We start from the raw sequence: 21,851 nt of genomic DNA, 5'->3' as shown, positions 1-21,851 counted from the left end.
AGAGGGCTTTCGAGTGGACATTCGACGCGGCCAATGGATGCGTGGGGGTCCATACTTGTCATCTTTAATGGTACGTACGTACGTCTCACGATTACAGCCAAGAAAGAGCTAGTACGGCTGACACCAGCCCGGATTTTACAATACAGGGAGCTCACGCCTCAAGAGTCAGAAAGTCCGATTCGAAGATGATCGTGAGCGACCCACTCACTACACGACGCCGGTGAACTTTATTCCTCCTCGCTGATATCGAATGACGACGAGGCGTGCAATTCAATCATTCAAACTCTTTTACCCGCAGCGGACCATTCGTTGTTGACTGCTCCGGTAGCGCGCTCTTGCGCTGATCGTCTTACTGCTTCATTTTCTCAATCGGTGGACGGTTCGACGATTGTGCTATCACGAGGGCATGCTTGGACTCGATCTGGATAACCTCAGCAGATCAAGCTATGGGGGCGGAAATCAAAGCTCACGATCTATTTATCGCTCCTTCGCTAGGCCTTCGGATTTCCTAATTCCGTGCCAGGAACCACCCCTAGTCGAGGCCCTCTCTCTGCGCTTGGGTCGCTGGGCTCGCGTCCTTACTTTCCCCTTCGAGATACAGAACGTGCTCACCTGTCTCAGCAAAGTGGACCCAGCTCAGTGGCAAGCATTTGGTAGCCAGCGAGATGTCAGCCATCGGTCCGTGGCTGTTGATCGTCAGTATGCAGACACTCGGGACCCTCTCCCCGTCCGCTGTCACGGTCCAGAAGGACCCGCCTTACACAATGGAACAATAATGATTAGTGAATAGTCGAATGCCACCCCTGCATTGTCCCGTCTTTTCTGGCGCAGAAAATCACAATCTCATTCCCCATCCTGGTCGGATACGGCGTACCACCAGGCTGGGTTGTGGGCGCACGCTGCAGATCACCCTGCGCCGCAGAACATGTTCTTTGTTATATTCTGCGCTTGGCTCCAGTGTTGGGTCGCCAGGGCTCCATTCTTTTATTTTCCCCTCCCGCTCTCGATCTCACCCCCGGTTTGTCTACGGCTTTGTGGGCAGGAGATGCTGGGTTGATCTGACAATATGGCGACTGAAGAACGGCCTGATATCTTGAATACCGTCAATCTGGTCACACAATGTCTTTGCATTCCAATCGTGACCGTCTTTGTCGTCGGTCGGTTTGCAATCCGTGCCTGGTATAAGCAATGGGCGCGAGTTGAGGATTGTGAGTTACCATCCGCTGTTGATTGCGCACGGAGGCTAATCTCAGTCAGGGACGTGTTTTACCGCATATGTTCGTACTCTGAGGTCGCTTATTGAGTCAGACTAACAGTCATAGCTTCTCTTCATGGCATATTGCGGCATTGGTATCGTTCGTAAGTCTCCTGTTTGTCTTGATCTTTATCGACCCTCTAACCTTTTTAAGTTGGCAACTATGGTGGAGGATACCACTACTACGAGGTCTCTGATAAAGACATGGAGCTCTTCCGCAAGGTATGCACACCCAACCACTGTTATATACATGCTAACATCACAGTTCTGTTACATTGCAACCGTCCTCTACTGCCCCATGGCACTGCTCGTCAAAATTGCCCTCCTCGCGATGCTGATCCGGATATTCGCTCCCTACAAGAACAAAGTGCTCTTCATCTATGTGTTCATTGGCGCGCTAATTGTCTACTACACCATCGCCGAGATCGTCAAAATTCGCATGTGCGACCCCGTTCCCGCATACTGGACTCTTGATCCCAACGCCTCGTGCCTGGACCAGCGGGCGGCGCTCATAGCAGACTCGGTCATTAGTGTGGTTTCGGATCTTCTTATTCTGATACTACCGCTGCCGCTTACGTGGTCATTGCAGATGTCGAGGAACAAGAAACTGCGTGTTATTGGATTGCTATCTGCTGGTGGGCTCGCTACGGCGTTTAGTATCTACCGGCTGGTACTTGTGCTTCGCGATGGAAGTAGTCCGGACATGACAATTGTTTTTACATGCGTTATTTTGTCAGGGTTCGTTGCCTCTCCTTTACCGCCCCTCGTTTCTACTTACTAACCAAAATATAGAAATGCCGAAGGCGGCATGGGTCTAATCTGCGCCTGCCTCCCCTCGCTGAATATCCTGATCCGCAAAGTGCGCGACCACAGCTACAAGTCGAGCCGCGAGTATCAAGACCAACCCTCGTCAGTTCAGCTCAGCCGAGTTCCTGGTAACAGCACAAAGGGAATATCGATGAATATGTCCCGCCATGAACCGGAGAGCCAAGAGCTCAACTCGGACGAAAGTCACCTTATTACCCATGCTGGTGCTTTGGATGGAAACCGTCAAGGCAGGGGAGGGATATATGGTATCCATAAAACCGTCGATGTGAAGCAGACCGTGGAGGTTGTGGAAGGGTCCGCACGCGGATCGGGATCAGGGTCTGAGGCTGGGTCGCCGCCGCCGAGGAGGGCGTTTTGATGCAATCTGCCATTCATTCCTTTTTATTTCTTATTTTGTTCAATGTATATACTAGCTGGAAAAGCGGGTTGTTTTAAACAGGAGGCTGTGTTGTTTATCTAGGCGTTATGAGGATGAAGAGTCTACACTACGTAATAATCACCAAACCTATACGAAGAGTCAGTTGCCCTCCACGGAGTAGTCTCAAGAACGCAATCCTCTTACCGCGGTAATTCCACCCAGGCCCTGATCAGCTAGTATACCCCTAGGGAAAAAAGCGGAGTTCCTGAATATACATGAAACCAGGCCGCCCGCCCCTCACGAGCGGGATCCTGAATCTGGGGTATAGTTCATTGTAGTATACGCGAGTTCCGAGAATAGGGATCAAAGCCAACGGCGCGCCTTAGCCCTCATATACCAAAAACTGTGCTGGGGATTGTAAGTGGGCGAACTGCTTGAATTGGCCCCGCTTCATAATGTGAGGCCCAAATTCATGATGGATGTGACGCATGAGCGAAGAACGATGGCTCTTCTGGATATTACCTTCCTGGATCTACCGTGGCAGCAGACAGTAAGAAGTCTCAAGTTCGCACATGCGATCGCTAAATACATCACTTTCAGTTCAGTGTGATAACCGGGCGAAAGTGCTTTAGACTCAGCCGCCTGAACCATCGTACAGTGTAGCTCGTGCCGATAAATCCCAGCTCCTAACCCAAAAGCCCAACGAAACATCCAATTTCCAACCATACCAGGTCTCACAGGCTCATTCACAAGTCGACTTCGGCGCATTGGTATCTGCCTTTACACAGCTGATCTTGCAGGCTTTCTCGGGAGCAGTCGCCGATCAATCTCTGGAGTCTGGAAAATCCGAAGTTCTGTCTGCCTATATCATGGGAAAACGCGGGACATTGCCTTCAAATTCGCATATGATGCTTCCCATAAACCATGTTGTTTTAGAAAGGGATTTTTCGGGGACTCTCGATGAGCACCTTCCTCCGCGTAGCTGAGTGGTGTCTTATTTTCATTGTCTTTGGCGTCAAGGTCCAAAAGACCTCTACTTCCAAGAAACTCTACAAGCTCCTTGGTGAACACGCCGTGCATTGCCCCATAATGCATAAAAGTTCTGTCGTTTTTATCTGTAGCTGTTGGATCCACACCGAGTTGGAACAATATTTCAAGAATCACCTCATCTAATCCCCTTTTATGCATGAGGAGATGAACTAGATTCCGGTCCTGTTTATCAAACCAGCGCGTGTTGGCGCCTTCAAGCACAAGTAGCCAGAAGATGCCTCGCTCTGCTGAAAGGTGAGACGATTTCAAATAGAGGCCTAGTGGCGAGTTTCCCTCTTCGTCAGGTTGATTGACGTCGCAGCCAAGCTGGATCAGGAAACAGATATCTTCATCAAAGCAGACTGGGTCAGAGAGCTTATGATGTAGAGGGCTTTTACCAAAATGGTCGAGGGAATGGCAAGCCTCCGAGACCACGTCGCCGCATATTTCGGCCATTAAGCGCAGGATGTCCAGGTGATGATGGGAAACGGCGTAGTGCAAAGGGCACAGCCCATCAGCGTCCTGCAACATGATATCATGACCCTCGTTCAAACATTTGCGAACAACATCGAGATTCCCGGCTTTGGTGGCGAGGTGAAAACAGGTCCGATGAGCATGGTTCGGCCGAGATATATCTGCACCCTTTCCCACAAGCTTGTCAAGGATAGACAACGCGTAATGACTACTAAAGTCAATTACATGCTGGGGGTAGTCACCTTGGCTATTAGCTATGTTGACATTGATGGACTTGCTCTCGAGGAGAGTTTCGACAATTTGTATCCTAGCAGAGTCGATTGTTTGATAGATCTCAGCAGCCTCCGTGCTTGCCGGGTCGGATATAATTTCTCTCAAGAACTCAATACTATACTGACCAGTCGCCCAGGCATCATTGGTTGGACGGCCGAGAAGTTGGCCTCTTATCCCAAGATGTAGTGGAGTATCACCCAGGTCAGAACAAGCATTAGGATCGGCCTTCCACTCAAGTAAGAAGGCGGTCATATTGTTCCATGCATTCATGGCACAGAAATGAAGCGCGGTTAGCCCGGAGTCTATGGCCATCGGGGATTCCTTGGGCTGGTGCGTAGGCATAAGGATGCCCATGGCTGTTCGCCCATGCCAGTCCCGTCTTAGAACCCGATTTTCCAGATCAAATCCATTTCGGAGGAACGCTCGAGCATGTTTTTGATCGTGCTCCCCAATTGCGTACAGGAAGGGTGTCATGTTATCCTTATCACAGGCATATGGACAAATCCCCTTGTCAAGCAAGAACCCGATTATTTCAGAATCATCAGAGCGGTGATTTTTGCAGAGAACGTGAAGTGCGTTTTGATTGTTGTCGTTTAGGGAACCCACGCGTGCGCCGGACTTAATTAAAACACGCATGGCTTCGAGTTGATTGTTTTCGGCCGCAATAAGCAATAGAGATTGTCCACGCGCATTCTTGGCTTCTAGTTCCTCTTGGGACAGGGTTGATAGCATTGGGATTATTCCCCACATAGCTGCAACATGATTGGGAGAAAGGTCTGCGTCTAGAGCACACCAAGAGACTCGTTTCAGGTGGTTGTAGTTATCCAGCCAACTTCTCCATGTTCCAAGCGCGTCATGAAAGAAGCGTTCATGTTCGCTCCGAACTGTAAACTCTGTCCGAGCCAAGCTCGCGTGCTGTGGCCAATGCAGTACCGAATAACCAAGCAATCCATAAGTGGGCTGTAGCGCGGACCTGTCCGTACCTGGTCGGCACGTACCGAAAATTACTTCAATGCAGCGAGTTGCTATCGCGTGGTTGGCATTAGCCGCTTTCATTCCATGCATCTCAATCATCAAAAAGTCCTGGACGGACGCATGCAAGAGTCGAACGTAGCCGTTGTCGACAACGACCAATAGGCGGCACAAGTCAATGATTTCTCGTGTAAACTGAAGCCGACTATCGAGATCCTCGTGCAAATATAATCGGCATGCATCGGATATTTCAGCTATTGTCAGTGGCCGTAACGCGAACGTGACAACTGCCAACAACAGCTCCAAACGTGGATGATTATCTGGACTGCTAAGACTGAAGGCCGCACGGAATAAGGCTTGGTATAACTCAGATAGTCCGCTTGGGAGAGTCCTTAGTGTCTCGACTGCACAACTTGACGGTACCTGTTCCAATTCCTTACAGGCGATGCCGACCCACAAGAACGTTCCATTAGCCTTGGCTTCCAGTATTTGTGACACACGTCGTGTCACTGAGTTAGAGTAGTTCTTCCGCCTTGCAAGGTCTTGCACTTTATCTTGGGTCATGGTCCTCAGGTCAGCAGCCATCTCCTTGCAGGAGCCCAAGTCTATGCATCTGAAGATACATAGATAATCCCTGATCTTAGGGTACGGACGGCTGATGATCAAGAAATGTAGGCTGGACATGGCCAGACTAGTCTCTGCTTCTCTTTTGAACAACAGGTTGATTTGTCGAAGCAGTGTCTCTTGTGATTCGTTTTCGCATTCGTCAAGTGCGTCAATAATGCAATATATCTCGACATTGCTAGGCACTCGGCATATCTCCATCAGTAGCGTCCATAGTGAGTCAAACGACGTAAACAGGCGCTCCCCTTGAACGTCATATTTTGACAAAATGGCTTCAAAGCCAGGTGGACATTGTTTAACGATTTGGTATAGGAGAACTCGCATCATGGAGATCACATTTCTATGACTCTCGGAGCCGGAATCGCAGAAGAAAAAGGAGAGAATACTGTCTCCCTTGATGAAAGGGTCTTTCTTTTGAAGTTCTTCCACAAGTGTCATGGCCATCGTCGACTTGCCGACTCCAGGATTTCCATACAGCCACAGGAGATTTTGTTCCCTCTCGGTCATGGATTTAGCCGGCCGACACCATGATCTGAATATCTCGGATTCTAAAAACCAGCCAAACGTCCCTGATGTGCGATTTCCCTTCACCCTTTTCAACCTGTTCAGGTCCTCTTCTGGGTTTGTGATACACAAACTCGCGAGGCATGCCTTGTGCCTGTCACTATATCCGGAGACTAAGATATGATCAGCTAATGTGTCCATAGGGATGGGAATCCGCACCTTTCTCCGAGGGCATTGCTGGAGGTTTCTTCGTCAGAATCCTGGATGCACCCATCAAGGACGAAAAGGATATTCGACACCACAAGCTTCTTAACGAGACGCTCGACTAACCTTGATCGCTTGCAGGGCTCCAATACTCCAAGAAAGCCTTCATCACCGAGGCTCCAGTTGCTGCTGCATATGCCTGCCACAGTTTGTTCTTATGACTATCGGCATAGTCACAAACGCCCTTGATAATGATACAGAGATATTGTCCCATACTCCAGCCCCTTCCATCTCAAATCCAATAGCTTTCTCCCTTTTGACAATCTCATCCCGATGCTGGCCAGATTTCATGACGATATCTGCTGAAACAACTGTTCCAAAATGAATACAGGGCAGGCTGCTTTCAAAGGGCTCTCGAAGTCGCAGGTACTGGCCTTTATCACACTTAAGGCTATCACAGCCTGCTTCTATCGCCTCCTGACAGATTTGATCTGATGAGTCACCTTCAAGACAGGGGCACATCCGACAAGATGTCGGGCTCTGATAATGATGCTTATGCACGTAAGAAGCCTGAAAGAGAACATCATTAACCCGTGGATGACACCACTTCGGCTTTCTTTGCTGGAGAATGCGGAGATATTGTTGCGCCTGGGCGTGAAATTCAAAAGAGGTATTTGGAGTGCGCAAGCCATTCAGAAGCGTCCGAATCCGTCGACTCGGCCTGCCCAGCGTGTCGTTAACGCCCATCTTCCGTTGAAAACCACCCGGGTACTGTCTCCCGAAATCATACTCAATCACGCAATCACTGATAATCACATCGCCCAGGAATATCTCTTGAGACTTGGATGGCCGTGGCGTACCTCCGCAGATACCAACCACAAGAGCAAGTTCAATTCCCGGGTAGCTAACCTGTAAGCACGATGCCACACTCGCAGCACCTGCTTTGCCCATCCCTGGCATGTAGCAGAGAACCACATTATGCTTGCCGATTCTTCCATTGATATATGCATTTGCATCCCCTTGATGCTTGCCATAGTACTTCCCGAGCCGATCGTAAGTTTCATCAAAAAGGGATTCGACCGCTTCAGCCTCAAGAGGAAGGGCGCAGATAATAGCGATGGTGAACCTGTCGCGGGTTTGCGGTCGCATTTCGGCAGGGGCAGGCAGCACAGATTATCACGGAACCAGAACGGGCTTTGGGCATAGTATGAGGAGGTAAGGATTTGATGAAAATGCGCTGAGATGGAAGGTAAGCAGGTGTGAGGTCATGGGTGACAGCTAAGGGAGTTCCGTATTCACAGCCTCACCTCTGCAGGTAAGATAGTTATCCACCAACCACAAGGCTGTAATAGCCGCCCAGAGGAGGGGTAGAGCGAGCGCCGATACTGTAACTGTTGCCGAAACATGCTATATGGGCTGATATGGTTGGATGTGAAGACTTGGACCGTTGTGCAGAGTTTCTAGAGATACAAATGTTTCCTCCATAACTAACTTAAGCTGGTAGGTTGGGCATTGTGAAGACTATAGGAGGTCCCTCACCAACAAGATTCTAAATCTGGGGTATAGTTCGCTGCAGTATACCCGGGGCCCCAAAGATAGGGCCAGGGATCCCCTCTCGCTCGCAACGGCGCGCTTTAGCCTCTAACAACAGGAGATCAGGGATGATCATCGCTCAATGTCCATTTCTTTTCATGTTACGTTTAGTGCTTATTGCGGTACGATATGTACCTGAAATTGTGAGCACTCTGTGGATGACTGACTGCTGTATAACCTGTGCATAACCCCCAAGGGATCGATATTATCGACAGACCCTGAATAATTTTATAGCGAAACTTTGAATCTGTCGAGCTTGATTATATATTGCAATGTGATATATCGTTCCTAGTGGACGATTAATTACCGGCCCCGAGACGCCGGCCACACAAGCCGCGGGCCACAAAACAACCTTGAATCAAGTCGGATTCTATTTATACACCCTCTCTGAACTCTATATTAGGAAAAAAGGAAATAGGGTTGTAGCAAGAATAGTGAGATTAAATAAACCAAGGTCGTGTTTTATATCTAAATTGTGAGTCACGACGCCGGAATCAACCTCCGTACCGGTAAAGCGAGGGGATGAGATGAAATGAGATGAGATGGGGGAACTTGAATTGAATTACATCCTTGGTCTGATGGAGTTGACTATGTGGTATTTTGCCATTTGTCTGCTCTGTAGTTTAGGCCTCCTTATCTACGAACCACTTTGCTGAGACACTGGCGCTGGCGCTGGTTCAAGTTTGGATATTTAGCTGCCTAATTGCAGTGATGCTGTTCTGACGGAGATGACTTCTCAGTCGGACTTCCTAAACCTTGTCTCGTCTGGTATGGATGTGTCCAATCCTGGCGGGCTATTGGTGGAATGGTGTGGAGGGTGAATTCTAGGTGCGGAAGGAGAAATGACTCGGGGACTGAGAGGAGAGAGAATCCGAGAGGGAAAGTTGTATAACCATTTTGGGTAGCGAACTGGGGATAATGATAGGGGGTATTGGGTTTCACTATAGGATACACGAGGGTTAAAGCGCAAAGTGGGTGAGTTCAGGTGCTGGACAGGATACCCTGTTATGCAAGGGACTATTCTACCGTAGAGGTGGAAGTTCAAGGAGGGCGAAGCTACTGCTGGATGACATATTTATAGGATGGTTGAATACCATGACATTGGATTAGAAGTAAACTCAACTCATTGAGTACAAGATGACAGTCTGGAAAGGGCACAGAATGCACACAAAGATTATGAAACAGAATCCAAAAAGCACACACAAGACGGCGATATATCAAAATAAATTAGTTAGACCCCGCCTCACTCTCAGATGACTTGTTCTTCATGTCCAAGAGGCACCTATTACTGTGCACTGACTCGCCGCGCCGCGGCCTCCTTCTGCGCTTTCCTCTTCTTTTGCCTTTCTCTCCACCAAGGAGTTGGTCCAGCCTTAGGCGGCTCCTCCGCAACTGGCGACTGCTTCTGCTGCTGCGGCTGTGGCTGTGGCTGTTGTGCCTGCTGCTTCTGCGGTGTCTGCTTTTGCTTTCCCTGCACTGCAGAGCCCTTCTTGTGCTGAGGCTTTGCCTTTGCCGTTCCCTGCTGTGGCTGTTTGCCCTTGTCACAAACACCCTTGGCTTTGGAATCCTGAATCATCTGGTCACGCAGACGCGCCTTCTCTTGCCTCGCGCGAGCGCCGCGTCCGCCGCGGCAGCCGCGTTTTGTTTTCTTGTGTGGGCTATCGACACTAGACTGCGCAGGCGGAGACGGAATGACAGCGGCAGCGGCAGCGGCAGCGGGAACGGGAGGTGGAGGTGGAGGTAAAGATGTCTGAGAAGGGAAAGAAGGCGGAGGCGGGTGAGAGGAAGATGAAGACAAGGAAGAGTCTATAGGTTCAACCTCTGAAAAAAGAGAGAGAGGCCGTGACGATGCGAGAGAGGAAGGACCGGGTGAGGGTGAGAGCGAAGGTGAAGGTAAAGGTGGCGGTGACCTTAGAGCGTACTCGGCGACCGAGGCGCCCAGAGCTGCGAGGTTGTCCAACGAGGCGGACGAGGAAGCGGTAGACTCGTCCGATGGCGCGTCCAGAGTCTCGGAAGGTGAATTGGGCGAGGACGTCGAGGGTTTGAACTCGTCTAAAGTCGGGCCCAGGAGGCTCCTGGCCGAGTTAGACTTGGAGGGCCGAGTCTTGCTTTTGGCGGAACCCCTGTCGTCGCCGCAGTTGCCATTGCCATTGCCATCATTGCCATCATGGCCATCATGGCCGCTGTTTCTGTGGCCATTATTGCCCCCAGCAGTGCTCACAGGCTCAATCTGGGGCTGGAACTCGTAAGCCGGGTCCACCATCTCGATATTGACACAAGGCAGATCAGAGATAAGATGCGTAAAGAGCCCAATGTCCCATAGAGCGTCCCTTAGTATATCCTCCTGACCAGCAATAGGTACCGTGATGAGAATCGTCGGGGTCGGCCACGGCGTCCGTTCAATAGCATGGACGGAAAGCCGTCCGCAAACCCGCGTCCAAGCAGGGCCCACCTTGTAGTGATCCAGGATCTCTATGGCCATCCTGTTGAGGTGTCTGACGGGATCAGGAAACAGAACACTGTGGGGGTCATCGAGATGGACGCCCCAGGTCTGGACCGGAGTCCTTGGGTAAGAGGCGGATTTCCAGATCAGGGCGCGGCGTAGGGCCTCTTTAGCAAAGGTTGGCTGGTATTCTGGTGGTGCCTCAAAATTGTAGAACGGCCCTTGTGCTGGTTCTGTGCGGCGCGAGTAGAATGTTTGCACTTCGTAGGGATTGGGGTTGACATCTGGAGTTATGACCACCGAGGGAGGGAGTTGGCTGTCTGCTGTCTCCTCGGAGCCGGCGAGTGCGGGCTGTGAGGACTGCTGAGGAACAAAAACCGGGGCAGTGGCTGTTAGTACTGGTGTTCCTGGGTATGGAGGAATCGCCTCGTTTAAGAGAAAAGGGTCTGGGCTGCCAGAGACTGTAGGATAATGGGAAGCCATATTTCTGAGGTATCACAAGGCAAGATAATCTGAATAGACAAGGGAGCCAATGGGAGAGGAGAAGGACGGTTTGAAAAGAATCAATCATCAACCGTGATATCTCAAGTGAGAGTGCAGCTGAGCAGGTAAAGAGTGTCGAGAAGAGAAGACCAACAAGAAGAAGGAGAAGCAATATATGCCCTCCAAGAAGACAATGACTACATCATTTAAAGCTTTAATGTCAATTGAGAGTTCAATTAAACTATGGTAATCACAGCTCGTCGTGGCTGCCTTCGGCCGTTGAGCCCTCAGCCTCACCATCACCGTCACCGTCTTCCTCGAAGACTTCGACTAGGCGGTAGACAAACCGCAAACCCTATCTCGTCAGTATCGCTGTCATGGGATCATCAACTGAAACCGCAAGAGCTCACCTGGTTCAACACACAAACAGCCTCTCTCGTCCCCTCGATATTCCCCTCAGCAAGGAACGCATCAATCCTCTTCAACAGGGCGACGATCTCATCCATCTCGTCCGGCGCCAGCACAGGCATCATGCCCGTCCTCAACAGTCCATCCTCACTGCCAAAGAGCATACTGGCATTTCCGGAGCCAGTCCCAGAGTTGAACCCCAGCACCGGCGGCGCAGAGACAGATCCTGTGACGTCGTCAAGCAACAGCCTGAGTTGGTGAGCTCGCTGTGACTCAAGCAGCCTCTCCAGTACCGCCAAAGCACTCTGAAGCTCCTGAAATGACTGGCTAGGAATAGCGAGCAATTTGTTGAGTACTCTGTCAAGGTCGGTCCAAAACGCCCAGCTCAGAACTCTATCCGCTCGACCTTCGAACTCAAGGAGGGGATGGATAATGGTGACGGCATCGCCCAAGGCATCAACAAAAGCAGGTATGAAAGCTCGTCCAACGAGTGTTTTGTCGAGCAAGAGAGCAATATCATCAGCAAGATCCGGGGTCAATACCCTAGCGCGCAATCTGATATGACCAACCACATTCCCCGCATATGAACCGTCGCGCAACAGACTCTCAAGCACATGTAGCACGACTCGGATCTGCCCGAGCCCGAGACGGGTGGCAAACTGAGCCCTGAACTTTGCGCCGAGTTCCGCTCCAAATGACTGATATTGCGCGTCGGAAAGTGTAAATAGCCCTTCCGTTTTGAACAGTAAGTTCAGACGGTGAATGCGTTTCGCTGTTAACTTATCCTTGATGCCTTCAATCGACGACGTCACGGAGGATATTGTCTCTGGATCCGAGATCCAGGAGAGAAATTCGGCCATTTCTTCCGACGCCAGTGCTTTCCGCCAGAGAGAGACCTCTCTGTTCATGGTCTGGATGTATTCCGGGCTGAATGTGGACATGGCCCATTGTGCAGTGCGCCAGATGTAGCCGAGGTAGGGGAGGGGGTCGATTCCGACGTCATCGAGGGTCTGCTTTACGCTGTGGTAGTGTGCTGCGAATTCGGGGGAGAAGACGGCGCTGAGGGAGTCGACGACGGTGAGTGCTGTTGGGAGGTATTCTGGAGGGACGAGGGGGCTTGTTCGCACGAAGTTCTTGATTCCGGCTAGGACTTCCGGAGTGAGGAGCTTGTGGGCGTTGGTCAGGATGTTGTGGAATGCGGAGGTGACTTCCGCGTCGGAGAGGAGGGACTCGAGGCGCGTGTGGAGGGGCGTAGAATCGGTGGTGTCTGTTAAGCTGGAGAATCTGGAGGCGACGGTTGTAAAGGTTTTGATGGCCTCGAGGCGGGAGATGAAATCCGCCGGTTCGTTTGGTTGAGGTTGAGGTTTGGCCGGTCTTTTGGAAGCTTTCACTTTCTCTGGGAGCACCTTCCTCCCTGCTGGATTTCCAATCTCCGCATCTTTGTCCTCGATGAGCGGACCTAGAAGAGATGCGGCCTGTTGCAAAGCCCCAAAACCCTTCAAGATGTCAAAATGCCCGCCCTGCGTGGCATGTTCCTCGCTATTCCCCAGAGAACCAAGACCAGACGTCAGCGACGCAACTTTTTGCAGCGCTCCAAGACCCTTCATGATATCGAGAGGTTCCCCAACGGTATTCCTCTCCTGTTGACCATGAGAAGGCTTGTTGCCATCCTCCTTTCCTTCAACAACAGAGCCGAGATTTGAAGCTAATGATGCCACATGCTGTAGCGCTCCCATTCCCTTCATAATATCGAATCCCTCCACGGATGAATCCGACCTCCCCTGCTTGCCTTCAGATGCCTTAGACGACACACTATCTTTGCCCTCGCCGAGAGACTCCAGACCAGAAGCAAGCGACGCAACTTTCTGCAGCGCATCAAGCCCCTTCAGGATATCAAACGGTTGATCACCACTAGCCTCTGCCCCTACACCGTCTCCATTCCCGGCTTTCCTCACGGGCTTTGTTTTCGAAACGCCGGGATCAACCCCATCAGCAAGGGATCCCAGCCCACCCGCAAGCGACGCGAGCTGTTGCAGCGCACCGAGTCCTTTCACCAAGTCTATTCCTTCTCCCCCTTGATCCAACCCCGAGTTAAGATCCCGCTTCTGAGAACCGCGTTTCCCTTTTGCAAAAGAGCCTTTATCGTTATCCTCTAAGACGGAAAACAACGTCGACGCAATATTCGCAACATTCTTGATTTGCGTGAGTGCCTCGAGGCCTTGCAATAGGTTATTCGGGTCTTGCGGTTCGGAGTTCCTCTCGTTCTGGTTCTGCTTCGACGCCTCCCGGTCTATCTCCGCGGTGTTGACGAGAGAGGACAGTTTCTCAGCGATGGACACAAAATCTTTCAACCCCGCAAGCGCGTCACTACTTCCAAAGGGGTCCTTTGCTAGTTCTCCTGCAACATGTTGGCAATGGCTGATGAGCGAGAACGGCAGGACGATAAATGAGAAACGCATTTTGTCGTGCCGTGCTGGCTATCAGCTCACGACACTCAAACAAAGTCCTCTGAAACAAATCAAGTCAAAATCCAGATCACCACGCTGCGCCGCACGCTTTGAGAAGAAAAGAATATTTCCCGCGCGACACTAGGATGGTTAGCAGTGCGCTGCGGGGAATAGCTCTGGCTCTCGGGCGTAGCTACGGTGCTAGAGACAGGGTCTCGTCAGAAGCCCTGACTCGCGATCCTGAATCTTCGACGTCCCCGAGTATTTAGGTCTGGGGCTGAGTAGCGACTCGTTGCAATTGGTGTCTTAGGTATGGATTAATCTATATTTGATTAGCTCTCCCCGCGGGCCGACTGACATGTGAATCCTTCCTTCGTCTTGAGTGTGGAGGTTCATCTGCGGGTAGCGTGAGAAGGATCTTGTTGACCACGTATGGCGTCTACTCTCTCTTCTACAAACTTATCACAGTGTGATATCGTTCGCTTATAATGTACACGTCGACTAATCTATCTGCAGGGGTAATGTACCTGTCTAGACGGCACTTAGGACAGCATATGACAGTCAAATTAATGCAAATGCTAGAATCATAACTACCGAGCCCTAACTCCTCCAACCCAATCTGCCACATATCACAGGTCACCCTATATTATTGAATGAGCGAATTGAAAGAGAAACCAAGAAATAAAGCAACATCATAAACAACCCATAAAATCAACATCCACATGCGTCGTGCCTGCATTACCATATCCAGTCCTGTAAGCCCCTCCCTTCCAAAGACCATCATCAACTCACCATCCAGGATCAGATTCAGTAAGGAGGTAGGGGGCAGAAAAATAAGAAAAAATTAAGACCCCAAACTCAACCCATCAATCTCCATCCCCGGACTCTGCCCCCTCTGATTCCCCGGCGACGCCACCTCCCCAAAATACTCCTGCACCCAGGAGGAAATCAACGGGTCGAATCCCTGCGCCAGCTGCTGGAACTGGATCCTGTCGAACTCGGACGCGTGCTCCATCAGTGAGATGTTGTTGCTGCTGCTGTTCTCTGGCTCGATGTAGAGGTAGTCTAGGTTGATCTGGTCGTTGTTGTTATCTAGCCCTTGCGGTTGGGTCCGATGCTGTAGGTCGGGTATTGATGAGGAGGGGATGGTGGGTGTTGCTAGGAGCGGCGCGGTAGAGGTCAATGGTGTTGTCTGAGGTGGGACGGAGAAGTCTGTTGTTTGGTCTCCGAGATTTAAGTTGAGGTTTGTCTGCGACGCATCATCTGGCAGGGTGTGCACGTCGTGGTTTGTCTGCTCTGTGCCTGCGGCACTGCCCGGTGTTGCGGCGGTTTGGAGGTAAGGGTGGCTGTCGGCTCTTGTCAGACGACGGCTTACCGGGATTTCTGGCTGCGGGCTGTTGATCGTCCAGGGGAGACGGATGCCGAACCCGATAGGTGGGATTGAGCGGACGAGCTCAGGAAGGGCGTTGTCGTACGGAAGTCGGCCGACGGCGAGGCTGTAGTCCACTGATGTTGAAATCAGCAGGTAGGCGCGTGGAAACCGAAGGAACGCCTCGTGCCAGTTGTTCACGCGTCCAGCGGCGGAGGGGTCTGCGAGTTCCATCCCTGTTCCTGAGGCTGAAGGCGCCAGTGACGTCGTACTCGAGACAGAGCCTCGTTTCCCGTACCCGGCTATCTGTGCTGGTGGCTGGTCCTGATCCCATCGGAGGAACAGGTGCTGAGAGGTCATGTATGCCAGGCGTAGGATATGGTTCGTCCCAGCCGTGACGAAGTCAGTAACGTCGTAGACGCGCCCGGAGTGTCGGACGATCTCACCCAGCGAGTCGAGACGGCGGCGGCGACGTTCCATCTCAGCTGCAGAGGGTGAGAGCTTCAAATCGATTGCTGTGAGGACGAGAGGCATGGCGACATATGCAAGGCTATTGCCATTAGTGCTGAGGTGGAGAAGATTGGCTGGAGTTAACATACACGCTGAGAGGGAGGTTCTGAGCTCGGCCTTCTCGTCCAAAATACTCCATAATGCTTGTAAGTTGGCTCATTGCATCGCGAAGTGTGTTTCCTGCGTTCCAAAGCTGGTTGATGTAGTTCTTTCCGCTGAACATGAGATGGTTCTCCAGAAGGAGGGCTTCGTAGTGGGCTAGGTCGATGCGTGCAGTTCTAACTCCGATCAGCTTCCGGTAGAGAGAGAGCTAAAAGATCGACCACTCACTGATAATACATAAAGGTAAAATTGGTGAATAGTGTTACAGCCTCCGGCGCCTTGCCCTCGGTCCACTGATCCAGCGGCGAACACGCCTCCCACCGCTGCATCGCAGTTTTTGTGCGGGCGATCTTCGTCAGTTCCTCTTGAAACTGCTCATGCGTTAATGAAGGGGCAGCAATGCCATGTGAGGCAAAGACAAAAGTGATCATCTCGGAAAGCAGGACAGCGAGCCGACACTGCTCCTGCAAGACCTTCAGCATCATCCGCTTGATCTCCGGACTATACACAGGGGAATTATGAATCTCATCGGCAAAGTCGTCCTCGTCAGGTAATTCCGTGACCATACCCATGTCAAACGAAGTAACTTGGGGGCGACGTCGAAGACCAAGACACAAGCTCCGGTCGCGGAGAATAATCGACCACCAGAGTCGCTTCTTTAGACTGGGCTCAATGTCTTCGCTTGGTCCGGGCTGACAGCCGATGATCATGGCGTTTTGGATAGCGCGAGTCAGCCACAAACTGCTAATCTGAGGCTCGCTCGCCGAGGTGTGCAGCGTGAGTAGAATGCAGCCTTGAGCTTGGGGGTATGGGCGGTCTTCCGCATGGAGGTCATAGAGGGCTTTGACTCGCTTGTAGAGGACATTTCTGGCGTTTCGTTTGTCGCTCCAGCCGCACTTGCGGATTGTTTCCATGGAAATGTACTGCAGCTGTCAGTTCTGTTCTGCGCGATGACTTCTGGAGTAGACATACCGGCGAGGCAGCAAACATAATCGCCTGGAAGACAAAGAGCGAAATCTTCTTCCCCGACGCTGGATTCCGGTACGCACGCCAGAACTCCGCTTCGTCGATGACCGGCGAACTTGGATGGCATTGAAGGAAGTATTGTCTAACAAACTCGTCGACAATCGACTCCTCCGGTACATTGAGACACCCCTTCGCAGAGAGAAATGCTAGGTCCTCCCGATCCAGCGTCGTCAACCCCCGCAGCTCGAGGAACGAATAACTCGCAAAGCTGATATGGCCCGCGATCGTCGTCGACGAACCGGAAGCGACCTCCCGTCCATCAGCCTCGAAAGCAAGAGCACGAATACGTTCAAGGTGAGGATTCGTTTGGTTAACCGTGTTGCTATCCTGGGTACTGCTCTGCGCTCCTACGAAGCCGGTAAAGCTGTCAAGGTCAGCACTGTCACGTTCACGTTCATTCCTGCCAGCTTGTGATCACAAGCCAGGAGATGCCGCTTACTTCCGTGGTAACTTTCCGCGCAGGACACACTCCGGCCTCCCGTCCTGGCGACAGCGAGTACAGGGACAGCCTCTGATGGAGGCATCGCAGCGCACTTTGCGGTGGTGACACCAGGAGCAGGCCTTGGGTGCTCTTCTCGTGCGGCGCAACATGGTGAGCAACTACCGCGAAGCAAACAAGGAGTGACACGGGAATGAGAAGAAAAGCCGCGACGTAGATCAAAACGTGGAGAGGGAAATCAGGAGCCGGTCGCGGGGAGGAGACAAGGTAAGGAAGGCAGGAACGGGCACAGACACGGAGTCCTGTGACTGCGCTAGCCAGTAAAAGTGTGTTAGAGACAGAGCACTGAGTCTGTCAGACCATGTCAAGTTTGGCTGGCTGTCCATGCTTTACCTGCAGACTGCGTTTTGACCAAGTCTCCGTGTGGAGGATCGAAGGAGCGGCGGGTCCCCAGGTTACGGCCCGCTATAGGTTGGAGACTTTTGGAGACTGGGGATGGACTGGTCTGGGGAATGGAATAGATGAAGGAGCAGGAGGAGAAGATCCAACAGGCAAAAGTTAGGGTTAGCCACTGACTCAGGGCTCCTGACTCTTGGGCTCTGGCAACGTCATGTCTCACCTGATCGTCTCCCTATTCTCTGCGTCTGAGAGTGCAGGAAATTACTGCTTACGACTCAACCGTTTGTGGAGAGTGGCGATCTTTGGACTGCTCGAGCCCTGATGAAGATGTGGTCGTCACGTCAACCCCGCGTCTTGTCTATCTCAACCACTACCCCCCCACCAAGACCCTAGTCTGCGAATCATTTCATTCAAACGTGGACAATCATTCTAATTAACATAACATGACAGCTCTCCATAGCAACTCTAATCATTATCTCAAATCAAATCTTCCTCTGCGCCTCCCCATACTTCGCCATCCTCTTCCGCATATCCTTCATATAAAACTTGACCGGATACGTGCGAATCCCCCTCGGCACAAACGGATACGTCGCCTTGGTCACCGTCATCAAACTCCGATACATCCTCGTCCGCCCCTTACTCGTCTTCAGCCCATACGCATCCCGCAGTTTCGGCGGGAGCAGCTCCCCCGTCATAAGCCGCAACGTCGGCATCGCAGCCTTGAAATAAAACGGCAGCTTCGGGTTATACAGCAGATCGTGCGCGACGCTCTTCGCCTCCTCGCAGATCTCAAACGACGCCAGCTGCTCGTCCCAGTAGATCCAGAACGCCTCGCGCGTCTTCGGCCACATCTCTGTTGGGACGCGCAGTGATGCTCCCAGAACCACGTACTCGCGGTACGCGGCTTCGGCTTGGTCTTCGTCCATCTCGCCGAAGATCTGCTCGTAGATGTCCACGCCTACGGCGTAGAGAGTCGCCGCGACCCAGAGCTGTGCGTCCGGGTCGTCGGCTTTGTAGTCGGGTCCTTGCACTGATGCGTGCGCGCGGTGTACAAGCTCGATGATTTTCTTCTTCTCTTTGCTTGTTCCGAAGAGCATGCTGTAGACGTAGGTCATTGTTGTCCGGAGACGGTCGACGGGGCGTGTTGCGAAACTGCTATGGTAGTTCACGCCTTTTGCGACGCCCGGGTGCGCGACTTGTAGCAGGATTGCGGCGGCCCCGCCGCCGAGGATAATCGCCTCGCTGACAATTTTCTGGATGTGCTGTGGGTTCTCGAGCGCGGCGACGATGAGGTCTGTTTCGGCTTTCTCGTTGTGAGAGCCTGAGGCTGAGGAGGTCGACATGCTGAGTGGTGTAGTACTTCTTTCTCTCCTCGCTGTTTCAATAATCTATCTCAAAATATCAAAGGAGTGACAAGAAAGTATCATGTCAGTAATGAAAGAGGGGTAGAATCCAAACAGCGATCTGAGCACGACGCCCACAGATATAAACCCATCCCTTCCCATCCCAACTCGATCATCAGAAAAAGGGCCAGCGGCATCATATGTATATCTCCGTAGACCACGAGCCGCGGACCGGGCTGCCGCCCCGTGAGGAATTCCTCCTCGCGTGATTGGCCTCACCCCTGTCACGCCAGACCCTAGTGTCATCCGACTCGTACTAGCGAGTCAGAACCTGGCTGTTATCGTGGAGAAGCTTCAGGCGAGGCCAACAGGGTCACGATGAGAAGAAGATGGCGATGGCGGGGTCGGGCGATCCTCCACACTACAGTGTCCACGCGGGCAGTTGGAAATGTAAATCGGGCTGATGGAGCAGTTGTAGTTGGCTAGGTTACTGCCCGAAAGAAGCGCAAAGCGATAATCTGGATAGGTCGAGTCAAGCCTCTAGGTCTGTTCCAGGTTAATATATCTACCCCGTTCGTCTCGCAGGGTCTGCATATTACCCCACGCCACGCCCCCTTATCTCTCTTGTTGTCTGCCAGGCCACTTCCTCACTCCCACCCACCATGGCAGTAGGAGATAGTTGGAAAGCCCGACAGGAAAAACGTGCCCTGGGCGCCAACCGCGGGGACCTCAAAGACTCCAAAGCGGCCGTCACTGGGGCCGCAGAGGTCGAGCACGTTGAAGCCGTGGCTGTCGGCGATGAGAAGCCGAAGAAACGGCAGCGGTTCAAGCGTCACCTTGCGCGCTTCTGGTGCTGCTATTTCCTGGCGGGGATCATCTTCCTGGCTATCTTCCTTCCGGTGTTGTATGACCTCCCGGTTTGCTTGTGTGACTAGTAATATGCAAGGGGATGAAAAGGTGGCATGATGTGGTCTGGTGCTGATTCGTGGTAGTTTCCTCGTGGCAATCCCTGCTATCGCGCAGCGGCTGGTCGATGATACGGATCTGCCTGTCTATGCGGCTCACATTACAAACCCCAAGCCGGATGCGTTGACCTTCACGCTCGACACGGGTCTGAGTATCCCCCTGGGTCTGACGGTGCGGCTATCAGCGTTTAATCTGGATCTCTTCAACCGCGACTCGGACCCGGAGATCACATACCTCACTGTCCCTGTGCCTTCGTACAAGATCAAGGGCAAGACGAACATCACTGTCACGAGCGAGAATACTCCTGTGCTGGACCAGGATGAGTGGGTGAAGTCCCTAACCAAGGCCGTCTACTCGAAGCGGTTCACGTTGAGTGCTATCGGCAAGACTACGGGGCATCTGGGGGCGTTGAAGGCGGGAATTACCTTGAACAAAGATGTGGAACTCGATGGTATGCTACTTCGCCCTCTCTGTATCTAGAATCATCAAAGCAACGACTGACAAGGCAGGCCTCGACCAACTAAGCGGCTTCTCAATCGACGAGGCAGCGCTCCTCCTCCCAGCTTTGCCCGATGGCTCGAACCTGCGCGGGCGAGCAACGCTCCCCAATCACTCTGTGGTGACATTCGCCATGGTATGCTTTCAATCCTCCCATATTTCTCATCAACCCACTCACTGCTTCCAGGGAAACGTCACCCTAAACCTGAAATCCGGCGACATAATCCTCGGCACCGCACTCCTCCCCGACGTAACCCTCCTCCCAGGCAACAACAGCGTCGGCTTCACCGGCAAAGCAGACATCAACGCAGCACTAGGCAACATCGGCGCAATCCTCTCCTCGCAAACCGACGCGCTCAGGAACGGCGAGATCGAGCTCTCGGCGTCCGGAAACCAAACGATGTTCAACGGGGAACACATCGAGTACTTCGAGCGCGTTCTCAACGACCTCACAATTACAGCCCGAGTACCGATTCTGAAGATCCTACTCGATACAGTCGGCGACTTCCTCGGCGAAGACTCCGGCGGCGTAATCGAAGCGTTGACAGACATCTTCAATCGAATCGACTTCGCGACGCTCTTCGAGAACGTCGATTTCGATTCTCTGGTTGGTTCTGTTGGGGATATCATCAATAATCTGAATCTGGACCAGCTCCTGGATGGCGTGGACCTGAACTCTCTCCTGCAGAGCATCGACTGGCCGCGTGTTGTGGAAGCACTAGGCAGTATCCTGTCTCAATTGGATCTGAGCTCCTTCCTCGAAGGAATCGACCTCCCTGCGTTACTGCAAAGCATCGACTGGAACAGTCTCCTCCAAAGCTTCGCAAGCATGCTTGAAGACGTAGACTGGGATGCCCTCGCCACGACACTGAACACGATCATCACCAGCGTCGACTGGAGCACGCTCTCCGAGCAACTAGCCCCGTTCATCGAGAACATCGATTTTGGAGCCCTCCTCTCGAATATCGATCTCGGACAGGTGATTGACTCGCTTGCGCCGATTCTCGAGAATATCGATCTGGGTAGTATCTTCAGCAGTCTGGACTGGGGCTCTGTCCTGCAGGGTCTTGGAGGGTTGATTCAGAATGTGGACTTAGGGAGTCTCTTTGAGGGGTTCATGGAGGGTCTGCAGAGTTTGAATCTGGGCGAGCTGTTAGATATTGATGTTGGCGGGGTGAATGTCGGCGAGGTGCTGGGTGGGATTGCAGATAGTGGCAATGGGACGAGCTTGGGGGAGGCGTTTGATAATTTTGTCGATGCGTTGGAGAATTTCGGGAGTGATGGGTAGGTAGTCTAGTACTTCA

General features: G+C 52.1%; 7 protein-coding genes across 7 annotated transcripts; 2 read left to right on the top strand and 5 right to left on the bottom strand.

Annotated features, from left to right (window-relative positions):
- Positions 1-1,066: 1,066 nt before the first annotated feature.
- On the top strand, positions 1,067-2,441 carry BJY04DRAFT_210166 (uncharacterized protein; the record flags this gene model as incomplete). The annotated part of the gene is made up of 6 exons (XM_073714215.1): positions 1,067-1,208; positions 1,258-1,277; positions 1,323-1,359; positions 1,410-1,477; positions 1,521-1,993; positions 2,048-2,441. 6 exons carry the CDS (start codon positions 1,067-1,069, stop codon positions 2,439-2,441), a joined length of 1,134 nt encoding a protein of 377 aa, XP_073566882.1.
- Positions 2,442-3,301: 860 nt separating this feature from the next.
- BJY04DRAFT_230890 (Pfs, NACHT, and Ankyrin domain protein) lies at positions 3,302-7,670 on the bottom strand (the record flags this gene model as incomplete). The annotated part of the gene is made up of 9 exons (XM_073719382.1): positions 3,302-4,172; positions 4,209-4,293; positions 4,327-4,384; positions 4,415-4,969; positions 5,009-5,802; positions 5,839-6,490; positions 6,648-6,720; positions 6,780-6,955; positions 7,049-7,670. 9 exons carry the CDS (start codon positions 7,668-7,670, stop codon positions 3,309-3,311), a joined length of 3,879 nt encoding a protein of 1,292 aa, XP_073566881.1. The 3' UTR covers positions 3,302-3,308.
- A 1,729-nt stretch (positions 7,671-9,399) lies between these two features.
- On the bottom strand, positions 9,400-11,040 carry BJY04DRAFT_222387 (uncharacterized protein; the record flags this gene model as incomplete). The annotated part of the gene is made up of 1 exon (XM_073717363.1): positions 9,400-11,040. The coding sequence occupies one exon, from the start codon at positions 11,038-11,040 to the stop codon at positions 9,400-9,402; it is 1,641 nt and encodes a 546-aa protein (XP_073566880.1).
- A 250-nt stretch (positions 11,041-11,290) lies between these two features.
- On the bottom strand, positions 11,291-13,907 carry BJY04DRAFT_230888 (uncharacterized protein; the record flags this gene model as incomplete). The annotated part of the gene is made up of 7 exons (XM_073719381.1): positions 11,291-11,395; positions 11,451-11,771; positions 11,805-12,348; positions 12,388-12,614; positions 12,657-12,886; positions 13,097-13,121; positions 13,311-13,907. 7 exons carry the CDS (start codon positions 13,905-13,907, stop codon positions 11,291-11,293), a joined length of 2,049 nt encoding a protein of 682 aa, XP_073566879.1.
- Positions 13,908-14,739: 832 nt separating this feature from the next.
- On the bottom strand, positions 14,740-17,493 carry BJY04DRAFT_222385 (Zn(II)2Cys6 transcription factor; the record flags this gene model as incomplete). Its single annotated transcript, XM_073717362.1, has 5 exons — positions 14,740-15,814; positions 15,864-16,052; positions 16,105-16,799; positions 16,849-17,266; positions 17,342-17,493. 5 exons carry the CDS (start codon positions 17,491-17,493, stop codon positions 14,740-14,742), a joined length of 2,529 nt encoding a protein of 842 aa, XP_073566878.1.
- Positions 17,494-18,134: 641 nt separating this feature from the next.
- Positions 18,135-19,247, bottom strand: BJY04DRAFT_198904 (oxygenase MpaB family protein). Its single transcript, XM_073712683.1, has one exon. The coding sequence runs from the start codon at positions 19,081-19,083 to the stop codon at positions 18,223-18,225; it is 861 nt and encodes a 286-aa protein (XP_073566877.1). The 5' UTR covers positions 19,084-19,247; the 3' UTR covers positions 18,135-18,222.
- Positions 19,248-19,745: 498 nt separating this feature from the next.
- BJY04DRAFT_230887 (DUF3712 domain-containing protein) lies at positions 19,746-21,835 on the top strand (the record flags this gene model as incomplete). The annotated part of the gene is made up of 4 exons (XM_073719380.1): positions 19,746-19,987; positions 20,076-20,500; positions 20,559-20,683; positions 20,735-21,835. The coding sequence occupies 4 exons, from the start codon at positions 19,746-19,748 to the stop codon at positions 21,833-21,835; spliced, it is 1,893 nt and encodes a 630-aa protein (XP_073566876.1).
- Between the last annotated feature and the right edge of the window lie 16 nt (positions 21,836-21,851).

The sequence above is a fragment of the Aspergillus karnatakaensis genome (genome assembly GCF_047715665.1).
Source record: "Aspergillus karnatakaensis strain CBS 102800 unplaced genomic scaffold BJY04scaffold_59, whole genome shotgun sequence".
Lineage (NCBI taxonomy): Eukaryota > Fungi > Ascomycota > Eurotiomycetes > Eurotiales > Aspergillaceae > Aspergillus > Aspergillus karnatakaensis.
The sequence above is the reverse complement of the archived record's forward strand: the minus strand, read 5'-3'. Positions and strand labels throughout refer to the sequence as shown.